We start from the raw sequence: 25,182 nt of genomic DNA, 5'->3' as shown, positions 1-25,182 counted from the left end.
TAAACCACTACTTAACTCCTACCTCTTTGACCAATCTTTTGTTCACCCATCCTAATACATCTTTATATGGCTCAGTGTCAAATTTTGTTTAACAATGCTCCCGTAAAGAGTCTTGGGATGTTTCATGATGTCAAAGGAGATATATAAATGCAAGTTGTTGTTGCAGAGCACACATAGAATCATACCGCACAGGGAGTGGCCATTCGATCTTATCATGCCTGTGGCGGCTCTTTGAAAGAGCTATCCAATAAATGCCACTCCCCTGCTCTTTCCGCATAGCCCTACAAAATTTTACTTTTCAAGAATGTATATAATTCCCATTTGAAAGTTACTATTGAATCTCCTTCCACCATCCTTTCAGGCAGCACGTTCCAGATCACCACAATTTGCTGTGTAAAATAAATTATCCTCATCTCCCCTCTGGTTCTTTTGTCAATTATCTTAAAATCTCTGACCTATGGGTTACTGAGGTTCCTGCCACTGGAAACCGTTTTTCCTTGTTTACTCTATCAGAACCCCTCGTAACTTTGAACAACACGATTAGATCTCCCCCTAACCTGCTCTGCTCCACGGAGCATTAACCTTTGATATTGGTTCTTGAAAGAGGATATTGATCATATTTTCCTTCTCCTGCTGAAGGCTTACTCTATCCAGTGAGTAGCTGGGCTATGCAGAGCAGGAAGATATCTGCTTCAGTCCCCAGTGTTGTGTTGAAGTAGTTGTTCTAATCCGGGGAGGGGAGGGGAGGGGAGGAGTCTAACGCCCCTGGGGTGAATGAAGGGGAAATCAGCTGGGGTTGTTCTCCTTTTACTTGAGGTGATCTAAAACTTGGCTGCCTGTATCCTAACTCGCACCAAGTCCCATTCACCCACCACCCTTGTGCTCGCTGACCTACATTGTCTCCCAGTTAAACAACATATCGATTTCAAAATTCTCATCCTTGTTTACAAATCCCTCCATGGCCTCGCCCCTCCCTACCTGTAATCTATTTCAGCCTCACAACCCCACGAGATCTCTGCGCTCCTCTAATTCTTCCCTCTTGAGCATCCCTGATTATAATCGCTCAACCATTGGTGGCCGTGCCTTCTGTTGCCTGGGCCCCAAGCTCTGAAACTCCCTCCCTAAACCTCTCCGCCTCTCTACCTCTCTTTCCTCCTTTAAGACGCTCCTTAAAACCTACCTCTTTAACCCAGCTTTTGTTCATCTGCCGTAATTTCTTATGTGGCTCGGTGTCAAATTTATTTGTGTTGCTTTATAACACTGCTATGAAGCACCTTGGGACGTTATATAAATAAAAGTTGTTGTTTTAGCAGAGAAGGTTAAGGGAAGATTTGGTGGAGGTGTTCAAAATCTTGAAGGGTTTTGATAGAGTAAATAAGGAGAATGTGTTTTCACTGGCAGAATGGCCTTCTGTGCTGTATCTTTCTATGATTCTATGGTTCCCATTCCTGACAGCGAGAAAAAAGAGAAAGATTTGCATTTATATAGCACCTTTCACAAGCTCAGGATGTCCCAAAGCACTTTTCAACCAATGAAGTACCTTTTTCAAGTGTAGTCACTGTTGTAATGTAGGAAACGCAGCAGCCAATTTGCACACAGCTAGCTCCCACAAACAAATGTGATCACCAGATAATCTGTTTTTGTTATGTTGATTGAGGGATAATTGTTGGCCAGGAAACCGGGGATAACTCCCTTGCTCTTCTTCGAAAAAGCGCCATGGGATCTTTCACCAGAGAGCAGACGGGGCCTCAGTTTAACATCTCACCCGAAAGGTGGCATCTCCGACAGTGCAGCGCTCCCTCAGTACTGCACTGGAGTGTCAGCCTAGATTTATTTGCTCAAGTTCCTGGAGTGGGACTTGAATCCACAACCTTCTGACTCAGAGGTGACGGTGCTACCCACTGAGCCATGGCTGACACCAGTATGGAGGTAGGGATAGAATCAAAAGAGCTGGCCCTTAGCACAAGCACTAAATTTAGCACACATGTCGTATGTTGGGCCCCAAAGCATATTTTAGAATTTATTTTGGGTCGATTTTCTTTTCCACCATCCCACCTCGTCTTTCCTCCTCTGAACAAACCGCTGTGCTGGATTAGTTCCACAAGTGCCAGCAGCCCTCCACTACTTCCCTCAAGTGGCTCATCATCATCAAAGGCAGTCCCTCGGAATCGAGGACGACTTGCTTCCACTCTTAGAATGAGTCCTTACATGACAGGCAGTCGTTGAGGGTAAGGGAGGATGGGACAGGTTTGCTGCATGTTCTTTCCGCTACCTGCGCTTGTTTTCTGCATGCACTCGGTGATGAGACTCGAGGCGCTTGCACCCTCCCAGGTGCATTTTCTCCACTTAGGGCGGTCTTTGGCCAGGGACTCCTTTCCCTTTCCCATAAAAAAAACATTTTCTATGTTTCTATGTTCTCCCAGGTGTCACTGGGGATGTTGCACTTTATCAGGGAGGCTTTGAGGGTGTCCTTGTAACATTTCCACTGTCCACCTTTGGCTCGTTTGCCATGAAGGAGTTCTGAGTAGAGCGCCTGCTTTGGGAGTCTTGTGTCTGGCATGCGGACAATGTGGCCTGCCCAGCGGAGCTGATCAAGTGTGGTCAGTGCTTCAATGCTGGGGATGTTGGCCTGGTCGAAGACATTAATGTTGGTGCGTCTGTCCTCCCAGGGGATTTGTAGGATCTTGCGGAGTGCGGATTTCGTCCCCTACGGGGCACAACGGACATGAACTTTGCAGCGCGACAGCTGCAAGAAAAATGCAGGGAGCAGCATCAGCCCTTATACATGGCCTTCTTCGACCTTACAAAGGCCTTTGACACTGTCAACCGCGAGGGTCTATGGAGCGTCCTCCTCCGTTTCGGACGCCCCCAAAAGTTCGTCAACATCCTTCGCCTGCAGGCGACATGTAGGCTGTGATCCTTGCCAACGGATCCATTACAGACCCAATCCGCATCGAGACCAGGGTCAAACAGGGCTGCGTCATCGCCCCAACCCTCTTCTCAATCTTCCTCAAGTGGCTATTCTTCATGTGTGAATGTCAGCAGTCCGTTTAACCATTGAAAGTATCACAGCTGATTTGATCAGACATGGAAAACCAGTTATGATTCTTTTCCTCCCCAGCCCACAGCAGCTACCTTATCATGGGAAGGTGGCAATTGAATCTAAACAAAGGCAATTCTTCCGAGTTAAGAAATGTTAACACGGAGGGCGTATCTGCCACTAGATGCTTAGCTCCTTCTACAGAAATCCATTTCAGAAATATTTAGCAGATTTTACACATTTTAACAGAAATAATTATTTTCCACATGGTGAAATGTAAACTCCTAAAGCAGGACTTTGCCATGAGTGATTGATGGATAGATAGAGATTGATTGCTGTGATTGGTGAACAACTCCATTATCGTTGGATTGTACGACTACCAGGGTGGGAGACGGTGGACTAGATGGAGCTGAGTATTTTTATCATCCAGCTCCATCTAGTCCACCGTCTCCCATCCTGGTAGTCGTACAATCCAACGATAATGGAGTTGTTCACCAATGTCCCTGGTGCAGTGTAGAGGGTCGGGCTCTAACTAGATTTTTTTTTAATGTCTTGGTTCGATTGTAAATTGGCCTGTATCACTGTAACTTGTGAAAGTCGAAATCTGGCAATGTTTTCAGTTACTAAAGCTATAGTTTGGCTACATTTATAATTTTTGCTGCTCTTTTATCATATTTACATTTTTGGAAGAGAGATTTAATCAGAATTGTAGCTGGCTTCACTGGGCTAGGATAGAAATTAATACATAAAACATAATCTTTCATCTCTAAAATGGAGACAGTCAGGGTTGTTATAATGGAGATTAGATCCGTTACTGATATCACACAACTACACAGAGTTTCAGTTATTCCCTAGCTATTCCTTTTGACGTATTACCAGGATTAATAAAGTCTGAACAGATGACATTCAGACTGGATTTCACAGTGTCATCTGATCTTCCAGGAATAGGAAGGTTTTGTTGTAATACCTCGTAGTCGCTTGCATTACAGAGTCCAAAACGAGAGCATGTAATCAAGCAAGTGACGCTTTTCCTGCAGTCTAGAAGAAATTGACCAAGTCACGCGTGTATCTGGTATATTTTATCTACAGCAGGATACATTATGCGCCTTTGAAGCTAGAATATGAACCCATCATTTCATATGTGCATATGTGACTAGCTTTGGAGAAACTTAATTGGACAGCTTTGATGAATTAGCATATTTCATGTGGACAAAACAAGTCAAGTGTCCTTGGTTTTCAAAGTTTAGTTATCACGGCCCCAAGTTTCCACATGATTTGCTCCTGATTTTTAGGAGCAACTGGTGGAGAACGGAGTATCTTAGAAATCGGAATTCTCCACATTTAAGTTTTCTGCAGTTCTAGTCAGGTAGAACAGTTTCACTTTTGAACAGAATTTTTTTTTCAAAAGGGGGCGTGTCCTGCCACTGATGCCTGATTTGAAAGTTTCCACAGTGAAAACGTACTCCAAACTAACTTAGAATGGAGCAAGTGAAGATTTTTGTAGGCTTGATAAAACCTTGTCTGCACATTAAAAAAATCAGGCGCAGGCTACAAATTAGGCGTCCGGAACGAGGTTGGGGGGGAGGGGAGGGGAAGGGAAGTCATTACATTCTACAATAAATCCTTAGTTATACTTATACAAATATTATATATAAAAATTTATAAGCAAAGAAAAGATTAAATAAACCATGTTCCTACCTGTGTGAAAGTGCTTCAGGCAGGCCTTTCAGGCAGCGGTTTCCCGACGGCAGGCAGGGAGAAGGCTGCAGGAAGCCTCAGAACTTGAGGCAGCCGTTCCCGACGGCAGGGGGGGGAGAGGCAGTGAGAAGGCTGCAGGCAGCCGTTCCCGACGGGCCCGACCGAAGGCAGGGGGGGAGGCAGTGAGAAGGCTGCAGGAAGCCTCATTGCTTGAGGCAGCTGTTCCCGACGGCAGGGGGAGGGGTGGGGGGGGGCAGGGGAAGGCTGCAGGAAGCCTCATTGCTTGAGGCAGCCGTTCCCGACGGCAGTGGGGGGAGGCAGGCAGGAGGCAGCCGTTCCCGACGGCAGGGGGTGGAGGCAGGGGAAGGCTGCAGGAAGCCTCAGAAGTTGAGGCAGCCATTCCCGACGGCGGTGGGGGCAGGGAGGCCCCCCTGCCGTCGGTCGGGCCCGTCGGGAAACGGCTGCCTCAACTTCTGAGGCTTCCTGCAGCCTTCTCACTGCTGCAAGAAGCCTCAGTGCTGATCATGGAAGGGCAATGTGGTTTTATTTAAAAATTTAAAAAATTGAACAGCTACAAAGAACTACAAAAATGGCCGAGTGCCAATGTTTCCTTCACACTGCGCGCGCGCGAACGCTCCAACGCGCACGCGCAGGGTTGCCGGCACGAAAAAAATTCATTTAAATGGTACCCGCCCCCTCCTACTTACAAAATCGGCGCGAGTGGTAGGCTCCGCCCCCTGGGCGCCGCGCCAAGCTGATATCGAGCTGCAAAGCGCTCGAGAATAGCGCGTTTTTTTTTCAGGCGCCGTTTGCGGCGCGAAAAACGGGCGCCCAGCTCGGAGGGGCGCCTGTTTTGCCACGTGTGGAAACTTGGGGCCCACATTTGGTATATATTTTTGTAATTTTTGTTCTGGAGTAAATGGGATAATTGGAGGCGATAATTTGCAAATCATTTCTATTTACTGTAGTAGGACTACCTTTACCGAGGAGGCTGGAACATTCAGTGCAATGACCCTTGATTAAACTACAGCTTGTCTGCTTCTGTGGGGCATAAAAAGTCTTACCAGTGATTGCACAAAGCTTCTTTACGCAGTGAAAAACTTTTTCATGCAGCGAGTGGATAGGATCGGGAATGCACTGCCTGAAAAAGTCATGGAGGCAAACTCAATCATGGATTTCAAAAGGGAATTGGAGGAAAAAAATTTGCAGGACTACAGGGAAAGGCTGGGGAGTGGGACTAGCTGAGATGCTCTTGCAGAGAGCCGGCACGGGCTCGACAGGCCGAGTGGCCTCCTTCTGTATTGTAAACAGTCTCTGATTCTATGACCTCCCTAAGATGGCAAAAAAAAGATCCAAGCTCTGTGAGTAAGGACAGTAAAACTTGGAAGTCTGTTGAGGATGGTATTTAATCTTCTGACTTTCTGATCGGGAGTTTGATGCATTACAGCAAGGATTCCTGGGTCATCTCCGAGATCAGTGGCAGAGCTTCTGATAAAACAGTTTGCACTAAATACCACAAGTGCGTTGTAGTGGGCTGGAGACTGCTGCAGTTTTACTATCTCCTTACTTAGCTCAATGTTTATCAAGGTGAAGGATGACGTCCCATCCATAAAGCGGACACTAGAGCCAGTGAGCAAGTATGAAATGGATTCTCTCGGACGATACCAGTGACGGGAGGATAAAGTTATGATGAGAGATGTGAATAACTCATTTTTTAAAATTCGTTCACAAGATGTGGGCACCGCTGGCAAGGCCAGCATTTATTCCCCATCCCTAATTGCCCTTGAGAAGTTGGTGGTGAGCCGCCGCCTTGAACAGCAGTCTGTGATACTTCTTTGTAGCGGTTTAGTGCATCTGAGTGGCTTGCTGGGCCATTTCAGAGGGCATTTAAGAGTCAATCACATTGATGTTGGTCTGGAGTCACATGTAAGCAGACCGGGTAAGGATGGCAGATATCCTTCCCGAAAGGACATCAGTGAACCAGATGGGTGTTTACAAATATATAGTCAACATTATTAACAACAGCTTTTTATTCTGGATTTATTTAATTAACTGAATTAAAATTTCCCAGCTGCTGTGGTGGGATTTGAACTCACGTCTCCGTAAAGTTATTAATCTAGTAAAATAATCACTGCTTCTGTACCCACTGGGGCAGAGAAAGTTAAGAGGGGATCCAATAGAAGTGTTCAAAGTTATGAGAGGGTAAAAAGCGACATTATTTCCACTGGTCAGCAAATTGCTAGCAAATAACTAAAACTCAGGATTAGTACTAGAAGCAGAAAGAGAGATTGGAAGAATTATTTTCTTACAAAGTTATTGGAATATGAAAGCATTAGCGCAGGTAATTGAAGCCAATTTATATGCTTCAGGACAAATGCGCAATGAGCCATATATATCCGATTTGTGCAGGAGTCGGAGTTGTCGGGGGTTTTGAAGCAGCTGTAGGTATTGTGTGTACTGGAATTTCTGCAGGGGGAGATCGACAGGACCCTTGGCGAAGCAGCGTAAACAGGTTCAGGTTTTCCGCAGATCTTTCGCCAAAGTTATGGGGGAGAACCTCCTGGAAATTCTCCACTATTGTTTATGTGACTGTTTACAATTCGGGGACATTTTTAAAGAAAGACTTGCATTTATCTAGCACCTTTCACAACCTCAGGATGTCCCAAATCGCTTTACAGCCAATTAAGTACTTTTTGGAGTGTAGTCACTGTTGTAATGTAGGAAACGCGGCAGCCAATTTGCACACAGCAGGCTCCCACAAACAGCAATGTGATAATGACCAGATAATCTGTTTTTGTTATGTTGATTGAGTGATAAATATTGGCCAGAACACCGGGGATAACTAAAACATAGACATAGAAACATAGAAAATAGGTGCAGGAGTAGGCCATTCGGTCCTTCTAGCCTGCACCGCCATTCAATGAGTTCATGGCTGAACATGCAACTTCAGTACCCCATTCCTGCTTTCTCACCATACCCCTTGATTCCCCTAGTAGTAAGGACTTCAACTCCCCTGCTCTTGTTTGAAATAGTGCCTAGATTTATTTATGTGTTCAAGTCTCTGGAGTAGGTCTTGAACCCACAACCTTCTGACTCAAAGGCGAGTGTGCTGCCGACTGGTACAATGATAATGAGCAGATAATCTATTTTAGTGACATTTACTCAATAAATATTGATTAGGACACTGGGGATAACTCCCCTGCTCTTCTTCGAAATAGTGCCGTGGAATCTTTTACCTTTTACGTCTACCTGAGAGGGCAGAGGGGGTCTCTGTTTAATGTCTCATTTGGAAGACAGCACTTCCGGCAGTGCAGTACTCCCTCAGCGCTGCACTAGATTATGGGTTCAAATCTCTGGACTGGGACTTGAACCCACAACCTGGACCTGTTGGATTGACTGATGTCAGCATCTGCTCATTGACTTCTAGGTTAGTGGGCGTACAGTATATTCCGAAGTACAATAGGGTGCTTTGTATCGTAGACTATTCAAACATTTGCAATGACTGATTAAATGATGTGCTTCAATTATTACATTTAAGCAATAGATTGGCTAATATTTCTGTGATATACTTTGGGTTGAAGTGCAAGTGTATAGGATGCGAGGGGTTCAAATAACCAACAACAACAACAATTTTTATTTATGTAGTACCTTTAATGTAGTACCTTTAAGGCGCTTCACAGGAATATTATAAGACAAAACAAATAAATTTGACACCGAACCACAGAAGAAGAAATTACGGCAGACTTGGTCAAAGAGGTAGCTTTTAAGGAGTGTCTTAAAGGAGGAAAGAGAGGTGGCGAGATTTAGGGAGGAAGTTCCGAAGCTTAGGGCCCAGGCAGCTGAAGGCACGGCCACCAATGGTTGAGCACTTATAATGAGGGATGCTCAAGAGGGCAGAATTTGAGGAGCGCAGACATCTCGTGGGGTTGTGAGGCTGAAAGAGATTAGAGATAGGGAGGGATGAGGCCAAGGAGGGATTTGAAAACAAGGATGATAATTTTGAAGTCGTGGCATTGCTTAACTGGGAGCCAATGTAGGTCAGCGAGCACAGGGGTGATGGGTGATTGTAACTTGGTGCGAGTTAGGACACGGGCAGCCAAGTTTTGGATGAGTTAAAGTTTACGTAGGGTCGAATGTGGGAGGCCAGCCAGGAGTGCGTTGGAATAGTCAAGTCTAGAGGCAACAAAGACATGGATGAGGGTTTCAGCAGCAGATGAGCTGAGTCGGGGGCAGAGGCGGGCAATGTTACGGAGGTGGAAATATGTGGTCTTAGTTATGCTGTGGATATGTAGCCGGAAGCTCATTTCAGATTCAAATATGACACTTAGGTTGCGATCAGTCTGGTTCGGCCTCAGATAGATGCTAGGGAGAGGGATGGAGTCGGTGGCTAGAGAACGGAGTTTGTGGTGGGGACCAAAGACAACAGTTTCAGTCTTCCCAATAACCATTGGTATTGACAGGAATTTCAGCTAGTTGTGCACTGAAACAGATACCACGTTTCTGATCTCTTCCTATTTAATTTCTAATGTTCCACAAGCTGTATTTCCTGCTGCATAGTCACCTGCTGGCTGTACATCTGTCTTTGTTTGTTTATCCTTACAGCGAGCGTTGACTGAGACCGAGGACCTATGCCAGGTGAAAGTTCTGGAGATGTGCGTTGACACACAGGATAACAGTCTGGGAAACTTTGGTAAGAAATCTGTTTATCGTGTGGTTGTATTTGATCGCAGCTCTTTATTCAAAGGATCTTATAGTTTGATATCTTGTTTTCCTTGTATCTTAGCATGTGTGAGTTGCTGTTGCTTAGAGATGAGTTTCAGACGTGAAGAATGTAGTTATGAAGTACTTTACTGGCGGTTGTAACTGTTAAATTACACACTTTTTTTTCATGAAATTGATACCATTATTTAATCCTAACGGGGATTGTGCTAACATTGTGAACTGAATAAAACTCAACCGAGCAATTACTTGCAACCCCAGTAACATCATCATCATCACCATAGGCGGTCCCTTGAATGAGGATTACTTGCTTCCACACCAAAAGGGATAAGTTCGCATATGTTTCAATGAAAGACTCTATATTCCAGTCCTTAGCTCCAGGGGTGGAAGATGCCTGTGCGTGGATTTTTTTAACATGTGACCGCTGCACATCAGCCACCACACAGGCGTGACAGAGCTAGGCCTTTATCCAGTGGCAAGGGTTAACCAGGACGACTGGAGACCTGCTCTGCTGCATGGACCTAATGCACACACACATCGGCGTGTGGGCTGGCCCGTGCTGACCCTGGGCCCTCGGCTCTTCTGGGCACCGTACCCACATTTGCCACACCTCCACCACGATCTCTCGCCGCTCCTCTGCCGCAAAACATTCGCCGCACCTCCGCCACGATTTCTCACCGCATCGCCGTACCAAACATTTTGCTGCACCTCCACCACGATCACTCGCCAAATCTCAGCCACGATCCCTCACCGCTCCTCCGCCCCGATCATTCGACGCACCTCCACCACAATCTCTCACCGCTCATCTACCCCGACTTTCCCGCTCCTCTGCTGTACCTGGACCCTGCCGATGTTCCTGCCCACGCTCCAAAGGGTGACCTGGGTTTTGATGACGTCACCCAGTCGACCACCTCTCCGCCCTCGCACACTTGAAGCGGCTCGCAGTGGAAGTTGTAGTGGTATGCTCCAGCTCTTTTATCCTCCCGACTTGCGGGGTGGTGTCCTTTCGCAGTTTGGGGTGGCCCACAATATTGCAGGAGCCTGCATTCCAGATCTTTTATCCTCCCAACCTGTGGTGGTGTCCTCTCACGGGTGTTCCAGTAACATTTGACTGATGGCTACAGAGCCTGTGTCCAAATCCAAAATACCCTCACCCATGCTTTTGTTACCTCCAGACTCGACTATTCCAACGCACTCCTGGCCGTCTTCCTGTCTTCCACCCTCCGTAAACTTCAACTCATCCAAAACTGCCCGTGTCCTAACTCGCACCAAGTCCCGCTCACCCATCACCCCTGTGCTCACTGACCTACATTGGCTCCCGGTCCGGCAACGCCTCGAATTTTAAAGTTTCATTCTTGTTTTCAAATCCCTCCATGGTGTTATCCCCCTCTATCTCTGTAACCTCCTCCAGCCCTACACCCCTCCCTATCTCTGTAACCCCCTCCAGCCCTACAACTCTCCTTCCCCCAAGAACTCTGCCTTCCTCCAATTCTGGCTTCTTGTATATTCCTGATTTCCTTCACCTCACCATTGGTGGCCATGTTTATAGCTGTCTAGGCCCGAAGCTCTGGAATTCTATCCTTAAAGCTCTCCACCCTTCTCCTGTAAAAAAAAAAAATGCAATCAAGTTTCCAGAATTATTCGAGCTTTAATCATGTGCCTATAGTTTTTTTGATACCAGCCACAGACAGAACATTCTCTCATATACCTTCAGCTGCCTGGGCCCGACGCTCTGGAATTCCCTCCCTAAACCTCTCTGTCTCTCTCTCCTCCTTAAAGACGCTCCTGAAAATCTACCTCTTTGACCAAGTTTTTGGTCACCTGCCCTCATATCTCCTTACGTGGCTCAGTGTCAAATTTTGCCTGATTACACTCCTGTGAAGCGCCTTGGGACTTTAAAGGTGCTATATAAATGCAAGTTGTTAGTGTTGCCTGACATTCACATTTGACTTTCCTCAGTGGACGTTTCTCTCATCTCACCTGACACTGAGATAAACGAGGAGCAGGACCTGTCCAACCCACACTGTCTGTAGAATGACCCTGAAATGATGCGACCAGTGGCAAACTACACATCCCTGGCTTTTTCACCCACTTGTCTGAAAGGAGGTGTACTGTGGTAGCAGTCGGGTATTAATCTGGCAAACACTTGGGGAGCATTAGTCAATGCATTGATTTAATTGTTGTTCTGGGAAATACTCTGGGCCCTTTTGATGTATACTCAATTTAGGGGAGACAGCACCGTGAGCAGTGAATACAGCATACTACGTTGAAGGGAGGACAAGTACTTTGCTGTCTCACCCGGGAGGATTTCGGGGCCCCTGGACAGTGCTGTGGGAGGTGGTGATTGGGCGGGTGTTGCATCTCCTCCATGGGAAAGGCAGCAGGTGGTAAGGGTGCCATGGAGGGATCGGCCCCTTCAGAATGCTGAGAGGGGAGGGGAGGAGAAGATGTGTGTGGTGGTGGGATCTATGAGGTCCTGGTTCGCTCTTCCATCATCCTTACCACCTGCTCTCCTTCCTCGGGCACCTTCACATGCAAGTGTTTGCAGAGACCAAACGCACATTGGCTGATCGCTTTACCGAACATCTCCAACTCATGTGTAAGTGCGACTCTGAGCTCTCCATCGCTTGCCACTTCAATTCTCTGCCCCATTCCCAGTCTGACCTTTCTGTTTTTGGCCTTCTACAATGTTCCAGTGAAGCTCAACGCAAGCTCGAGGAGCAGCACCTTGCCTTTCTATTGGACAATTAGTGACCCTCTATCCTTAATACTGACTTTAATAACTTCAGATCTGAATGCCAGCTCCCATTGTCTCTCTGGAAGTCGGTGCTGATGATGTATGGCGGATGTGCCATCTTTGGGAGATGGGGGAGGGGAGCGGGTTGCTGCTTGGAGTGGGGGTCCCACTGTCTGAGCACTGTGCTGGCATGGTGGGCTGCATCTTTGGCCTACTTTATCCATCCTCCGCCCCAGGAGCCTGCTCCACATTGTCAGTTTTTTATGCTTCCTATTCTAATTACCGCTCCCCCTTCAGCTCTTCTCACACTCTGCATCTTGTACATCTTTTTTATTTCTGTAATTTCTTTAATTTTGCTTCCCTTTCTCTCCTGCTTCTATTGCTTCTGCCATTTCACCGTTTCCTGTTCCCCACCTTGGCACTTTGCAGACCGTACTGTTCCTTTTCCTTTGTATGGTCATTGTGTGCATTTTCTCCCTCTCCCTTTTCCTTGTTCTGTTCTTTTATTAAAGTGCTTTCGATCTGTAATGTCTTCCCGTTCTGAGCAAGAGTCTATACCTCAACCGTCAACTCAGTTGTGCCTAACCTGCTTTCTGATTTTTATTTCAGATTTCAGTGTCTGCTTTTTGGTTGTCTGCATTCTGTCTGCTTCACATTTAGTGCTGCCACTGTTTTGTTTTGGTTTTATCAAAACCACTAAAAGTAGAAGGTTACATTTCCAGCGAAGCGACTTGCTATAAGCTCTATGCCACAGTAGTTGATGGCTGCAGACAGTTATCCAGCTCCTGCATCTTGTGGATGTGAGAACCAGAGAGCTATTTCCACCCACCCAGCAGAGAGCCGCGCTCACAGGGTCAGATAATCAGCACTATAGCATTGCAGCTCTATGTCTGACTGCGGGCCCTTCAAGCAAACTTCCTGCATGGAGTTAGAGTCGAGTTTTTAATATTTAACGAGCCGGAGACTCCAAGCAACTGCAGCCAGTTACTTGAATCACAACAGGTTTCCTCTCCGTTCTATTTCAAAATAGATACCAGATTATTTAAAATCCGATGACCAGCAGAATTTGTCATGGTGGGAGAGTTACTTGCTGCACGCATTTTTATTTAGATGCAGTTCTATTTAAGTTTTCTTTAAATGATTGTGCCATCAGTGCATTGGAAGGCCATCCTGATGCGTTGCAGCACGTTAGAATGGCCACAGCTCGGCACCGTGCTCACAGCCTGAAACATGCTACCACGGGAAGACAAGAGGCTGGCTATTCCTTTGTGTTTTGTTTTGCAGTGAGAGGGAAAGTTGGAAGTCTAGTGGCCTCGAACAGCACTTATGTCAGCAATAGGACAGCACTAACACAGGAAGAGAAGCAGCCTTTCTTCCTGGGGAAAGGAGGAAAAACAAACACACGGGTGGCATTGAAATGAACACAAGAAACACAGTTGTCCCATTTAATATGGAGATGAGGAATTTCTTTTCCCAGAGGGTCGTGAATCTTTGGAATTCTCTATCCCAGAGAGCTGTGGAGGCTGGGTCATTGATTATATTTAAGGCTGAGATAGACAGATTCTTGAACAAGGGGAGTCAAGGGTTAGAGGCAGCGGGCAAGAAAGTGGAGTTGGGGCCAAGATCAGATCAGCCATGATCTTATTGAATGGCGGAGCAGGCTCGAGGGGCCGAATGGTCTACTCCTGCTACTATTTCTTATGTACTTATGTAGTTCTCCAATAAGCATGGATGCAGTATTAACTTATCCTGTCTCTCCATCACACGGCTTTTTTTGGTAACGGCTAGACTAAAAGCATGCCTAGAATGGCTTTGCCTTCAGGAAATTGCAATAGTGGATGAAACTGTGTTAAATTAAAGGAAGTGAGGTTTAAGTAAGCCTGCTTGCTGCAATAAGTATTGATATTGCAAACAGTTGCCATTTTGATGCAAAATAGTTACGCATCTGGACAAACTGGGCAAGTTAAACAAGGGAAATAAAAAGATTTGAGTTTGTGGTTTTTAAGTTAATTTTTTTCTGTCGTCCCTGAACTGAACCAAAGTTTGCTGGTTCTGGACCTGCCCTGCAGCAGTCCCACAGACAGCAGTATGATTTTTAAATTCATTTTTTGTCTTTTTTGTGGCGCCTGTGAAGATTTATCTCTGGGGCTTTCAAAGCCTTTGCTTGAAAGAAGTGCTTTTTGTCCCTCGGTTTGAACTGAGCATTTCACTGGGTAATCCAGTGACAACAGCATGTGAAAACTTGCCAGCAATCGCATAGTTTAGAGGACTGAGTTATGAGATCAGCATTCAGAAGGAAATTGATCCCAAAGCCTTTCTGAATGCATTGTTTGTATTGCTATTATATGTGGGCTGCATGTGTGTAACTGTGACCAATCTAATGAACTTCAGGAGAAGACCTCAGAAGTAGCTCAGTATGTTCGCTGGTGACCGAGTCATGTTGGCATTCAAAGAATGCCATGGGGCTTTGCCATTTCAAATATGATCTTTTTAATATGCGGGCACATTTTGCTCATTATAAATTAACGCAAAAAAAACTTGTCTACCTGCAGGTGCTCATTTACCTAGTTTGGTTCAACTGAAGCTGAACAGCAGTTTTATTGCATCGGTAAGGTAGGTTACCAACTTTAGCATGAAAGTAATGAAGATCCATGTTGTTCCTTGTCTGTGCCTCTGAATGAACCAGAATACGTAGCAGGCCTTATTCACACTAATGCTTGTACTGGCATTTTCTCTCTTACCAGTTGAGTTCCAGTTTGTTTGACCTGCACTAGCAAAGTGTCCTCATTTACCATAAAACTCACTGCATATTTCTCGCCCCGAATTTGTATATTTTATACATTCTATATTCTATGCAGATTTAAAAGGTCGCGAGCTGGGGTCAGGCGAAAAAGTCTCTTGGGTCCTTTTTTAAAAATCGCACTCTTCCACAGTCTGAGCCCTACTGTCTTCCCATTACTGTGTCCAGCTGTTTGTTAAATGAATCCAGTGTCCCTGCCTCAACTATCCTCCCTGGCAACCAGTTCCAGCTGTTCAGCAGCCTTTGTGTAAAGGAATACTTCCTGGCATCTGTCCATCTCTTGTATTTGATACCCAATGGCCTTCCTATAAAGGAAGATCTCGAGACTTAGACTGTTGAAAGCCTTTTGAAAGTCTAGATACACTGCCTCCTATGGCTTTCCCCGCCACAGCAGCAGAATTGTATTCCACCACGATCTGCAACCTCATGGCCCAGCACATCCCTCACTCTACCATTACCATCAAGCCTGGGGACCAACCCTGGTTCAGTGAGGAGTGTAAAAGAGCATGCCAGGAGCAGCACCAGGTATACCTGAAAATGAGGTGCCAACCTGGGGAAGCTATAACACAGGACTATACGCATGCTAAACAGCGGAAGCAGCATGCTATAGACAAAGCTAAGCAATCCCACAACCAACGGATCAGTCGTGAATGGTGGTGGACCATTAAACAATTAATGGGAGGAGGAGGCTCCACGAATATCCCCATCCTCAATGATGTTGGAACCCAGCACGTGAGTGCAAAAGAAAAGGCTGAAGTGTTTACAACAATCTTCAGCCAGAAGTGCCGAGTGGATGATTCATATCGGCCTCCTCCTGAGGTCCCCACCATCACAGAAGCCCGTCTTCAGCCATGTATCAAATGATCTCTTCATTCACTCCATGTGATATCAGGAAACGGCTGAACGCACAGGATACAGCAAATTCTATGGGCCCTGACAACATCCCAGCTGTTGTGCTGAAGACTTGTGCACCAGAACTAGCCGCGCCTCTAGCCAAGCTGTTCCAGTACAGCTCATCATCATCACAGGCAGTCCCTCAAAATCGAGGAAGACTTGCTTCCACTCTAAAAGTGAGTTCTTAGGTGACAGTCCAATACGGGAATTACAGTCTCTTTCACAGGTGGGACAGACAGTGGTTGAAGGAAAAGGTGAGTGGGGAGTCTGGTTTGCCGCACGCTTCTTCCGCTGCCTGTGCTTGTTTTCTGCATGCTCTCGGCGACGGGACTTGAGGTGTTCAGCGCCCTCCCGGATACTCTTCCTCCACTTAGGGCGATCTTTGGCCAGAGACTCCCAGTGGTGATATTGCATTTTATCAAGGAGGTTTTGAGGGTGTCATTGAAACAATTCCTTTGTCCACCTGGGGCACACACCACAGACCCAATCCATGTCCGGACCGGGGTCAAGCAGGGCGATATCATCGTGCCAACCCTCTTCTCGATCTTCCTCGCTGCAATGCTCCACCTCACACTCAACAAGCTCCCCGCTGAAGTGGAAATAAACTACAGAACCAGTGGGAACCTGTTCAACCTTCGTCGCTTCCAGGCCAGATCCAAGACCATTCTATCCTCTGTCGTCGAGCTACAAGTACGCGGACGATGCTTGCGTACGCGGACGATGCTTGCATCTGCGCACATTCAGAGACTGAACTCCAAAGTCAACATCTTCACTGAGGTGTACGAAAGCAAGGGACTTACACTAAACATCCGTAAGACAAAGGTCCTCCACCAACCTGACCCCGCCACACAGCACTGTCCCCCTGTCATGGCCCTGGAAAACGTTAAACACTTTCCTTACCTTGGGAGCCTGTTATCAACAAGGGCAGACATCGCCGATGAGGTTCAACACCGCCTCCATTGCGCCAGCGCAGCCTTCAGCCGCCTGAGGAAGAGAGTTTTCGAAGATCAGGCCCTCAAATCTGGCACCAATCTCATGGTCTACAGGGCTGCAGTGACAGCCGCTCTCCTGTATGGCTCAGAGATGTGGACCATATACAGTAGACACCTCAAATCGCTGGAGAAATATCACCAACGATGTCTCCGTGAGATCCTGCATACCCCCTGGGAGAATAGATGCACCAATGTTCGTGTTCTCGATCAGGCCAACATCCCCAGTATCGAAGCACTGACCACACTCGACCAGCTCCATTGGGCAGGCCACATTGTTCGCATGCCTGACACAAGACTCTCAAAGCTCGACTCCAGTACAGCTACAACACTGGCATCTATCCAACAATGTGGAAAACTGCCCAGGTATGTCCTGTACACAAAAAGCAGGACAAATCCAATCCGGCCAATTACCGCCCCATTAGTCTACTCTCAATCATCAACAAAGTGATGGAAGGTGTCGCCTATAGTGCTATCAAGCAGCACTTACTCACCAATAACTACTCGTTGAACCAGTTTGGGTTCCGCCAGGACCACTCGGCTCCAGACCTCATTACAGGCTTTGTCCAAACATGGGTTAAAGAGCTGAATTCCAGAGGCGAGGTGAGAGTGACTGCCTTTGATAAAAAGGCAGCATGTGACCGAGTGAGGCATCATGGAGCCCTAGTAAAACTGAAGTCAATGGGAATCAGGGGGAAAACTCACCCCTGGCTGGGGTCATACCTAGCACAAAGGAAGATGGTTGTGGTGGTTGGGGGTCAATCATCACAAGCCCCAGGACATCGCTGAAGGAGTTCCTCAGGGCAGTGTCCTAGGCCCAACCATCTTCAGTTGCTTCATCAATGACCTTCCCTCCATCATAAGGTCAGAAGTGGGGATGTTCACTGATGATTGCAGTGTTCAGTGCCATTCGCAACTCCTTAGATAATGGAGCAGTCCATGCCCGCATACAGCAAGAACTGGACAACATTCAGGCTTGGGCTGATAAGTGGCAAGTAATAATTGCGCCAGACATGTGCCAGGCAATGACTATCTCCAACACGCGACAGTCTAACCACCGCACCTTAACATTCAATGGCATTACCATCGCCGAATCCCCCACCATCAACATCCTGGGGGGTCACCATTGACCGGAATCTTAACTGCACTGGCCACATAAATACTGTGGCAACAAGGGCAGGTCAGAGGCTGGGTATTCTGCGGCGAGTGTCTCACTTCCTGACTCCCCAAAGCCTTTCCACCATCTACAAGGTACAAGTCAGGAGTGTGATGGAATACTTGCCACTTGCCTGGATGAGTGCAGTTTCTACAACACTCAAGAAGCTCGACACCATCCAGGACAAAGCAGCCCGCTTGATTGGCACCCCATCCACCACCTTCAACCTTCACTCCCTCCGCCACTGGTGCACCGTAGCTGCAGTGTGTACCATCTACAAGATGTACTGCAGCAACTTGCCAAGGCATCTTCGACAGCACCTCCCAAACCCGCGACCTCTATCACCTAAAGGATAAGGACAGCAAGCACATGGGAACACCATCCTCTCCACGTTCCCCTCCAAATCACACACCATCCTGATTTGGAAGCATATCGCCATTCCTTCATCGTCGCTGGGTCAACATCCTAGAACTCCCTCCCAAATAGCACTGTGGGAGTACCATCATCACACGGACTGCAGCGGTTCAAGAAAGCGGCTCACCACCACCTTCTCGAGTGGCAATTAGGGATGGCCAATAAATGCCAGCCTTGCCAGCGACGCCCACATCCCATGAACAAATAAAAAAACAAATCTGGCTGCCGCAAATATCCGAGGTTAGTGAGGGAAGTTCAGCCCCGCCAAAAGCCATTCGGTGATTAGCATTTGGAAATTATTTCCATGTTGTTTCTAATTATGGACTTAATAATTTTCTGATTGAGGTTGCACCTTGTAAAAGACTCTTCCTGGTCCTGTTGTTCTATAATCCCAAAAGCTATTCTGTCTCGAACTAGACTTTCTTCTAAAGCCCCACAGTTGCCTATCCTAACTTGACAGCAGACACCAGCTACACATGACTGATTAGGAACTTGGTCTCAATTGTTGAATTCGTAGTGTTTAGTGCATTCCTTTGTCTCTAACGCAGACTCATTCCAAGATATGCCTTGTCTTCATCTGCCTTAAGCTGAATATTGAGTGTGCTGCTCCCAATTCGGATACCATATTATGAAGTGCCAACCAGAAAAGATTTCAGACCTTAAAACATACTGATTGACATTTTAGTGAATTAAATGCAGCAGAACAGGCTCGAGGGGCTGAATGGCCTGCTCCTGTTCCTATTATAGAACAGGCTCGAGGAACTGAATGGCCTGCTCCTGTTCCTATTATAGAACAGGCTCGAGAGGCTGAATGGCCTGCTCCTGTTCCTATGCAACTTCGATCATACAAATGCTCCCTGGTCAGGCGGAGCAGTCAGGGAACTTTGCGTACTTGATTATTAATATAGCTTTGAATCCATATTAATACATCCCCCCCCCTGAGGCATTCCCTGTTTATATTGTGCTGGGGGAAGTCTGCTGTCAGTGCTCCCTTTCTTTTCTTGTCCTCTTCACTAACACCATTTAAAGCTTGACTGGCATTTTTTCACTTACTTTGGCCTGGCGGTTTGCAGCAAACTCCACGCGTCCCTTCACCTGAACACATCAAGCCAGAGATTTATACCGTGGCTTTTCCTGCAGTGCTGGCTCGCCATTACATCAATGTCCCAGGTGTCCCTTGTGTTTGAAACAACCTTTTCTGTGTCCCCTCATTTTATCCTGGATGCGCAGTACTCTTATAAGTTGTATTCAATTCCATTATGCTGGGGATTAGCCCTTCCCACAGCACTATCATATTATCCATGTACTTAAGACCAAAAAGTGAGATGTTTCATATACATAGGAAGCTTGGAAGGGATAGGATTGGAAAAGCTTATTATGACCTATGTTGATCTCAGAATCTCTAAAAAAGCATATAGGATCCTGGGCATGAATAGAGGCGCAGAGTACAAAAGCAAGGACGTTGTGATGAACCTTTATAAAACACTGATTCAGCCTCAACTGGAGTATTGTGTCCAATTCTGGGCACCACACTTTAGAAAGGATGTAAAGGCCTTAGAGAGAGTGCAGAAAAGATTAACGAGAATGATTCCAGGGATGAGGGATTTGAGTTACGTGGATAGACTGGAGAAGCTGGGATTGTTCTCAGAGCAGAGACGATTGTGAGGAGATTTGATAGAGGTGTTCAAAATCATGAGCGATCTGGCCAGAGTAGATAGAGAGAAACTGTTCCCATTGGCGAGAACCAGAGGACACAAATTTAAGGTGATTGACAGAAGAATCAAAGGCGACATGAGGAAAAAAGTTTAATATGCAGCGAGTGGTTAGGATCTGGAATGCACTGCCTGAAAGAGCTATGGGAAAAGGGCGGAGGAGTGGGATAGCTGAAGTGCTCTTGCAGAGTGTAAAGACTTAATCACTCCTGCCTTTCACTCCATCACAGACCGTCCCTTTTGTTCTTTCCTCCCCAACCGCCTTTCCCTACCCCTGCACGTCTAACATCTCTAACTTCTTCCAGTTCTGACAAAAGGTCACCGACCTAAAACGTTAACTCTGTTTCTCTCTCTCCGCAGATGCTGCCTGACCTGCTGAGTGTTTCCAGCACTTTCTGTTTTTATTTCTGATTTCCAGCATTAGCAGTGTTTTGCTTTTGTATTTGAAGTGATGGTGTTCCCGCAAAATTGTTGCCTTTGTCCTTGTCGCTGGTGGAGTTTGCAGGGGTGGGAGGTGCTGTCGAAATAACTGCTGCAGTGCCTCCTGTAGATCAGGCATGATGCCTTGTGTTGATGGTGGATATTGACTGCAGTGGCAAGGGTGCTGATCAACAAACTGCTTTCTTCGGGGTAATGCCAAGCCAGGTTGTTGCACCTACATCCACCCAGGAGGGTAGAGCATTCCATCACACTCCTGACTTGAGCTGAGTAGATGCAGGAGAGGCATAGAGGGGCCATAGTAGACTATGTAATCGTCAGGAAATTGCCCCTCTCCTGACCAACGGGAGGTTATTGATAAAGTAGTTGACGATGCTTGGCCGAGGGTGCTTCTCTGAGGAACTCCTGCAACAATGTCTTGGTCCTGCAACGATTGGCTTCTGACAACCATGACCATTTTCCTTTGCGCAGGTATGACTCCAACTACTGGAGGATTTTTCCTTTGACCCCATCCCCCTCCCCTCCAATTCTATTCTATGATTCTCTGAAAACATATGACATTTTCACATTGCTGTTTGTGGGATCTTGCTGTGTGCAAATAGGCTGCCACGTTTCCTACATTACAAGAGTGACTACACTTCAAAAGTACTTCATTGGCTGTAAAGTGCTTTGGGACGTTCTGAGGTCGCCATAGAAATGCAAGTTCTCACTTTTTCTTTCGTCTCACTACTAACCTTGTGGACAGATGTGTCTACACTAGGTAGGTGGTTGAGTTAGCTCACTTACTCCTGTTGGTTTCCACCCCACCTGACTGGGCCCAGTCTGGCAGCTATGTCCATACAGGACTCGGCCAGCTTGGTCAGTGGTGGTATGACGAAACCACTCTTGTTAATGGACAGTAATGTCCCCACTCAGAATATTCTGTGCCCTGGCTTCTAGCAAAAGCAAAATTCTTAGAGTAAACTCCTACGCAGTGTAAATATGCTCTTTACAGAAAGGAATTGCTCTTTTCCATTCCTCACCCCTCCCCTCAAAATGTGTCTCCCCAAATCCTTACTATCTTGTATAGAATTACATATAATATATGGTACAGAAATAGGCCATGCGACCCAACCAGTTCGTGCCAGTGTTTATGCTCCATTCGAGCCTCCTCCCATCCTTCCTCATCTAACCATTAGCATAACCCTCTATTCCTTTCTCGTGTGTTTATCCAGCTTCCCCTTAAATGCATCCATACTATTCGCCTCAACCACTCCCTGTGGTAGCGAGTTCCACATTCTCACCGCTCTCTGGGTAAAAAAGTTTCTCCTGAATTCCCTATTGGATTTCTTGGTCTTATATTGATGGCCTCTAGTTTTGCTCTTCCCTGCAGGTGGAAACACTCTTCAAATGACCCATCCTTCTGACCTTTGTGTGGATAGTGTCACTGCCAGTCCATTACTGGGAAATGTGCTTCAGTGATGAGAGAGGCAGCTGCTGAATACTTCCTATTTCCTTTCCCCTCCCTCCATGCCAGAACAGTCTGGCTGATGAATCTCCAAGCTGCAGTTCAGGAGCAGTGTTGATCGTTGTTTTAAAAAAAACCATAGCAAAGGCAATTGTTATATCCAATGTCCCATTAACTTGCAGCAAATGGGGGGAGGAAAGCAAATTTATTGGGTTGGTCAATTCATTTGATGCAGTCTGAGGGAATTATACCTAAACCATTTGATCATCTTGTTCATTGTTTCTGCTTTGTTAATGTGTAATAGTTCTGGGCAGTGTCTCAAACACTTTGCTTCACATGCGGTCTAGACTGCTGCCTCTCTGAGGCCTAGTTGCCTGAACAGTAGAACCTTGCTGTCTGGAAATTATCCATCTGGTGAGTTCATAATTTCTGCAACAAAATGAACCCAGGTTCTTGAAGTCTGAATTATCTGTGTCTTGCCCCAGCCTCCCTGAGTGTTTATTTTACCGTCTGCGCGATTACAAGTGCAATAATGCATGGCCCAGTTATAGCAATTGTGTAATAATGATGGCTATAAGTGTGAACGAGGCTGCGGATGAGCGATTTCCTTTTTTGCAAACGACCCAAGCCATCGGCAGACTGCTTTTCTGTGCAGCTGTAAAGGTGAGATAATCTGGGCTGTGAGGTTGTGCAGGGCCCCCTGTGGATAACGCACCCTGCTGTCAGCTAATGGTTCACTTCAAGTGGGGAAGCTAGGTCACGTCTATCAGTTCTTTTCTCCTGTTTCAGTTCCCCACCCACCGCCCCCAACCCCTAAAGCTGGAAGCGGGCTTCATTTTATATTGCCCACTCGATTACTCCAGCATGTAGTGTGACACGGCTACTTGCAAAAACCCCACCAACTGAGCTGAACCGTGGTTTGAGTGAGAGACAGCTTCGGGACTTGAACTTGCAATATTCTGGTTGGGATTCAAACGCACACACAGCTGCCTGTTTGAGCAATGGGGCTTCCGGTTTTTACTCAGTGGGTTGAAGTATTACCTTCTGCCTTTTAAGACAGTAGTGTTTATGTATTCTGCGGGCATACTTACACAACGCCAGATTGTCTGCTTTACTACTTTGTGGCAGAATTTCAGCACTATTGTTTTGACGAGTGGTCCCAAAAGTTTAGCCCCTTGTGCAGTAATATCATTCATAATTGATGCCAATCGGTCGTCTCCTGGAGACTGCACTACCCTTTCATGTGGCTCTGTTGCAGGGAACCTTTGCACAAGTGGATGATGTGCAGTTTTGAAGCACTCACTTTTATGTCCAACAGTTTCCTTTTCAAGTCTTCATTAGTGACCTCCCATGGATGTTGACAGAATTGAAGTAGATGCCAGTGTCTTGCAGGCACATAATTACAGAAAAGTTTCCAATATTTTCCCGAATGCTGCTATGTTATAGGATTATCTGATTAATTTGATTCAACAAGACAATCTGCCGCATGTCATTATCGTATTTTACTTGATCCACTGTTGAGAAGAGTAATGAGCAGAAATTTATTCTAATTTATTTTTTATTTTCAACCATAATTAGACTGTTTGTTTAATATAGATATTTAAAAAAATATACAGAAATCTACAGCTTCTGAATTATAATGTCACCATAATAATATAGATCCTTGGAAGTTTACAGGATAGAAGGAGGCCATTCAACCACTTGTGTCTGTACCAGCTCTTGGCTAGAAAATTTAAAAACTAATCCTGTACCCTCCATAGCCCTGTGTCTTCCTCGCTTCAAATATTTATCCAATTTTCCCTTAAAGAGTCTTAAAGCCCAAGTTTCTGCCCAAGGTCCCACAAAAGAGATTGGTGTGCAAAATTAAAGCACATGGTATTGGGGGTAATGTACTGACGTGGATAGAGAACTGGTTGGCAAACAGGAAGCAGAGAGTCGGGATAAACGGGTCCTTTTCAGAATGGCAGGCAGTGACTAGTGAGGTGCCGCAGGACTCAGTGCTGGGATCCCAGCTCTTTACAATATACGTTAATGATTTGGATGAGGGAATTGAGTGTAATATCTCCAAGTTTGCAGATGGCTGGCGGTGTGAGCTGTGAGGAGGACGCCAAAAGGCTGCAGGGTGACTTGGAAAGGTTAGGTGAGTGGGCAAATGCATGGCAGATGCAGTATAATGTGGATAAATGTGAGATTATCCACTTTGGTGGCAAAAACACGAAGGCAGAATATTATCTGAATGGTGGCAGATTAGGAAAAGGAGAGGTGCAACGAGACATGGGTGTCATGGTTCATCAATCATTGAAAGTTGGCATGCAGGTACAGCAGGCGGTGAAGAAGGCAAATGGTATGTTGGCCTTTGTAGGTAGGGGATTTGAGTATAGGAGCAGGAAGATCTTACTGCAGTTGTACAGGGCCTTGGTAAGGCCTCACCTGGAATATTGTGTTCAGTTTTGGTCGTCTAATCTGAGGAAGGATGTTCTTGCTATTGAGGGAGTGCAGCGAAGGTTCACCAGACTGATTCCAGGGATGGCTGGACTGACATACGAGGAGAGACTGGATCAACTGGGTCTTTATTCACTGGAGTTTCGAAGGATTAGAGGGGATCTCATAGAAACGTATAAGATTCTGACGGACTGGACAGGTTAGATGTGGGAAGAATGTTCCCGATGTTGGGGAAGTCCAGAACCAGGGGACACAGTCTTAGGATAAGGGGTAGGCCATTTAGGACTGAGATGAGGAGAAACTTATTCACTCAGAGAGTTGTTAACCTGTGGAATTCCCTGCCACAGAGAGTTGTTGATGCCAGTTCATTGGACATATTCAAGAGGGAGTTAGATATGGTCCTTACAGCTAAAGGGATCAAGGGGTATGGAGAGAAAGCAGGAATGATCAGCCATGATCTTATTGAATGGTGGTGCAGGCTCGAAGGGCCGAATGGTCTACTCCTGCACCTATTTTCTATGTTTCTATGTTTTTATGTTTCTCTAAGAACTTCATAAGGTGCGCTGATTTTCTGGAATAAAAAGGGTGCCGAAAATTTACCTTGTGATTCTGCGAGCTCCTCAGGACGGCTTCGTGTTCAGCATGGCGCAGCACAAGAGGTCGGGGGTGGAGCCCGGTCCCAGCGCTGAAAACAAT

At 46.3% G+C, this 25,182-nt stretch overlaps 1 protein-coding gene across 4 annotated transcripts in view; it reads left to right on the top strand.

Annotated features, from left to right (window-relative positions):
- Positions 1 to 25,182, top strand: part of lrrc56 (leucine rich repeat containing 56) — a 259,560-nt gene that overhangs the window by 44,858 nt on the left and 189,520 nt on the right. For 3 of the 4 annotated variants that reach the window (XM_070898582.1, XM_070898580.1, XM_070898581.1), the window contains exons 4-5: positions 9,341 to 9,428; positions 14,747 to 14,807. In XM_070898582.1, the coding sequence (XP_070754683.1) occupies positions 9,341 to 9,428; positions 14,747 to 14,807 (149 nt within the window). Of the gene's footprint in view, positions 1 to 9,340; positions 9,429 to 14,745; positions 14,808 to 25,182 lie in introns of those variants that run through there. The other variant, XM_070898583.1, reaches the window with a different exon arrangement.

Source organism: Pristiophorus japonicus, chromosome 14, assembly GCF_044704955.1.
Source record: "Pristiophorus japonicus isolate sPriJap1 chromosome 14, sPriJap1.hap1, whole genome shotgun sequence".
Taxonomy (NCBI): Eukaryota; Metazoa; Chordata; class Chondrichthyes; family Pristiophoridae; genus Pristiophorus; species Pristiophorus japonicus.
This window is presented reverse-complemented; position numbering and strand designations above follow the sequence as displayed.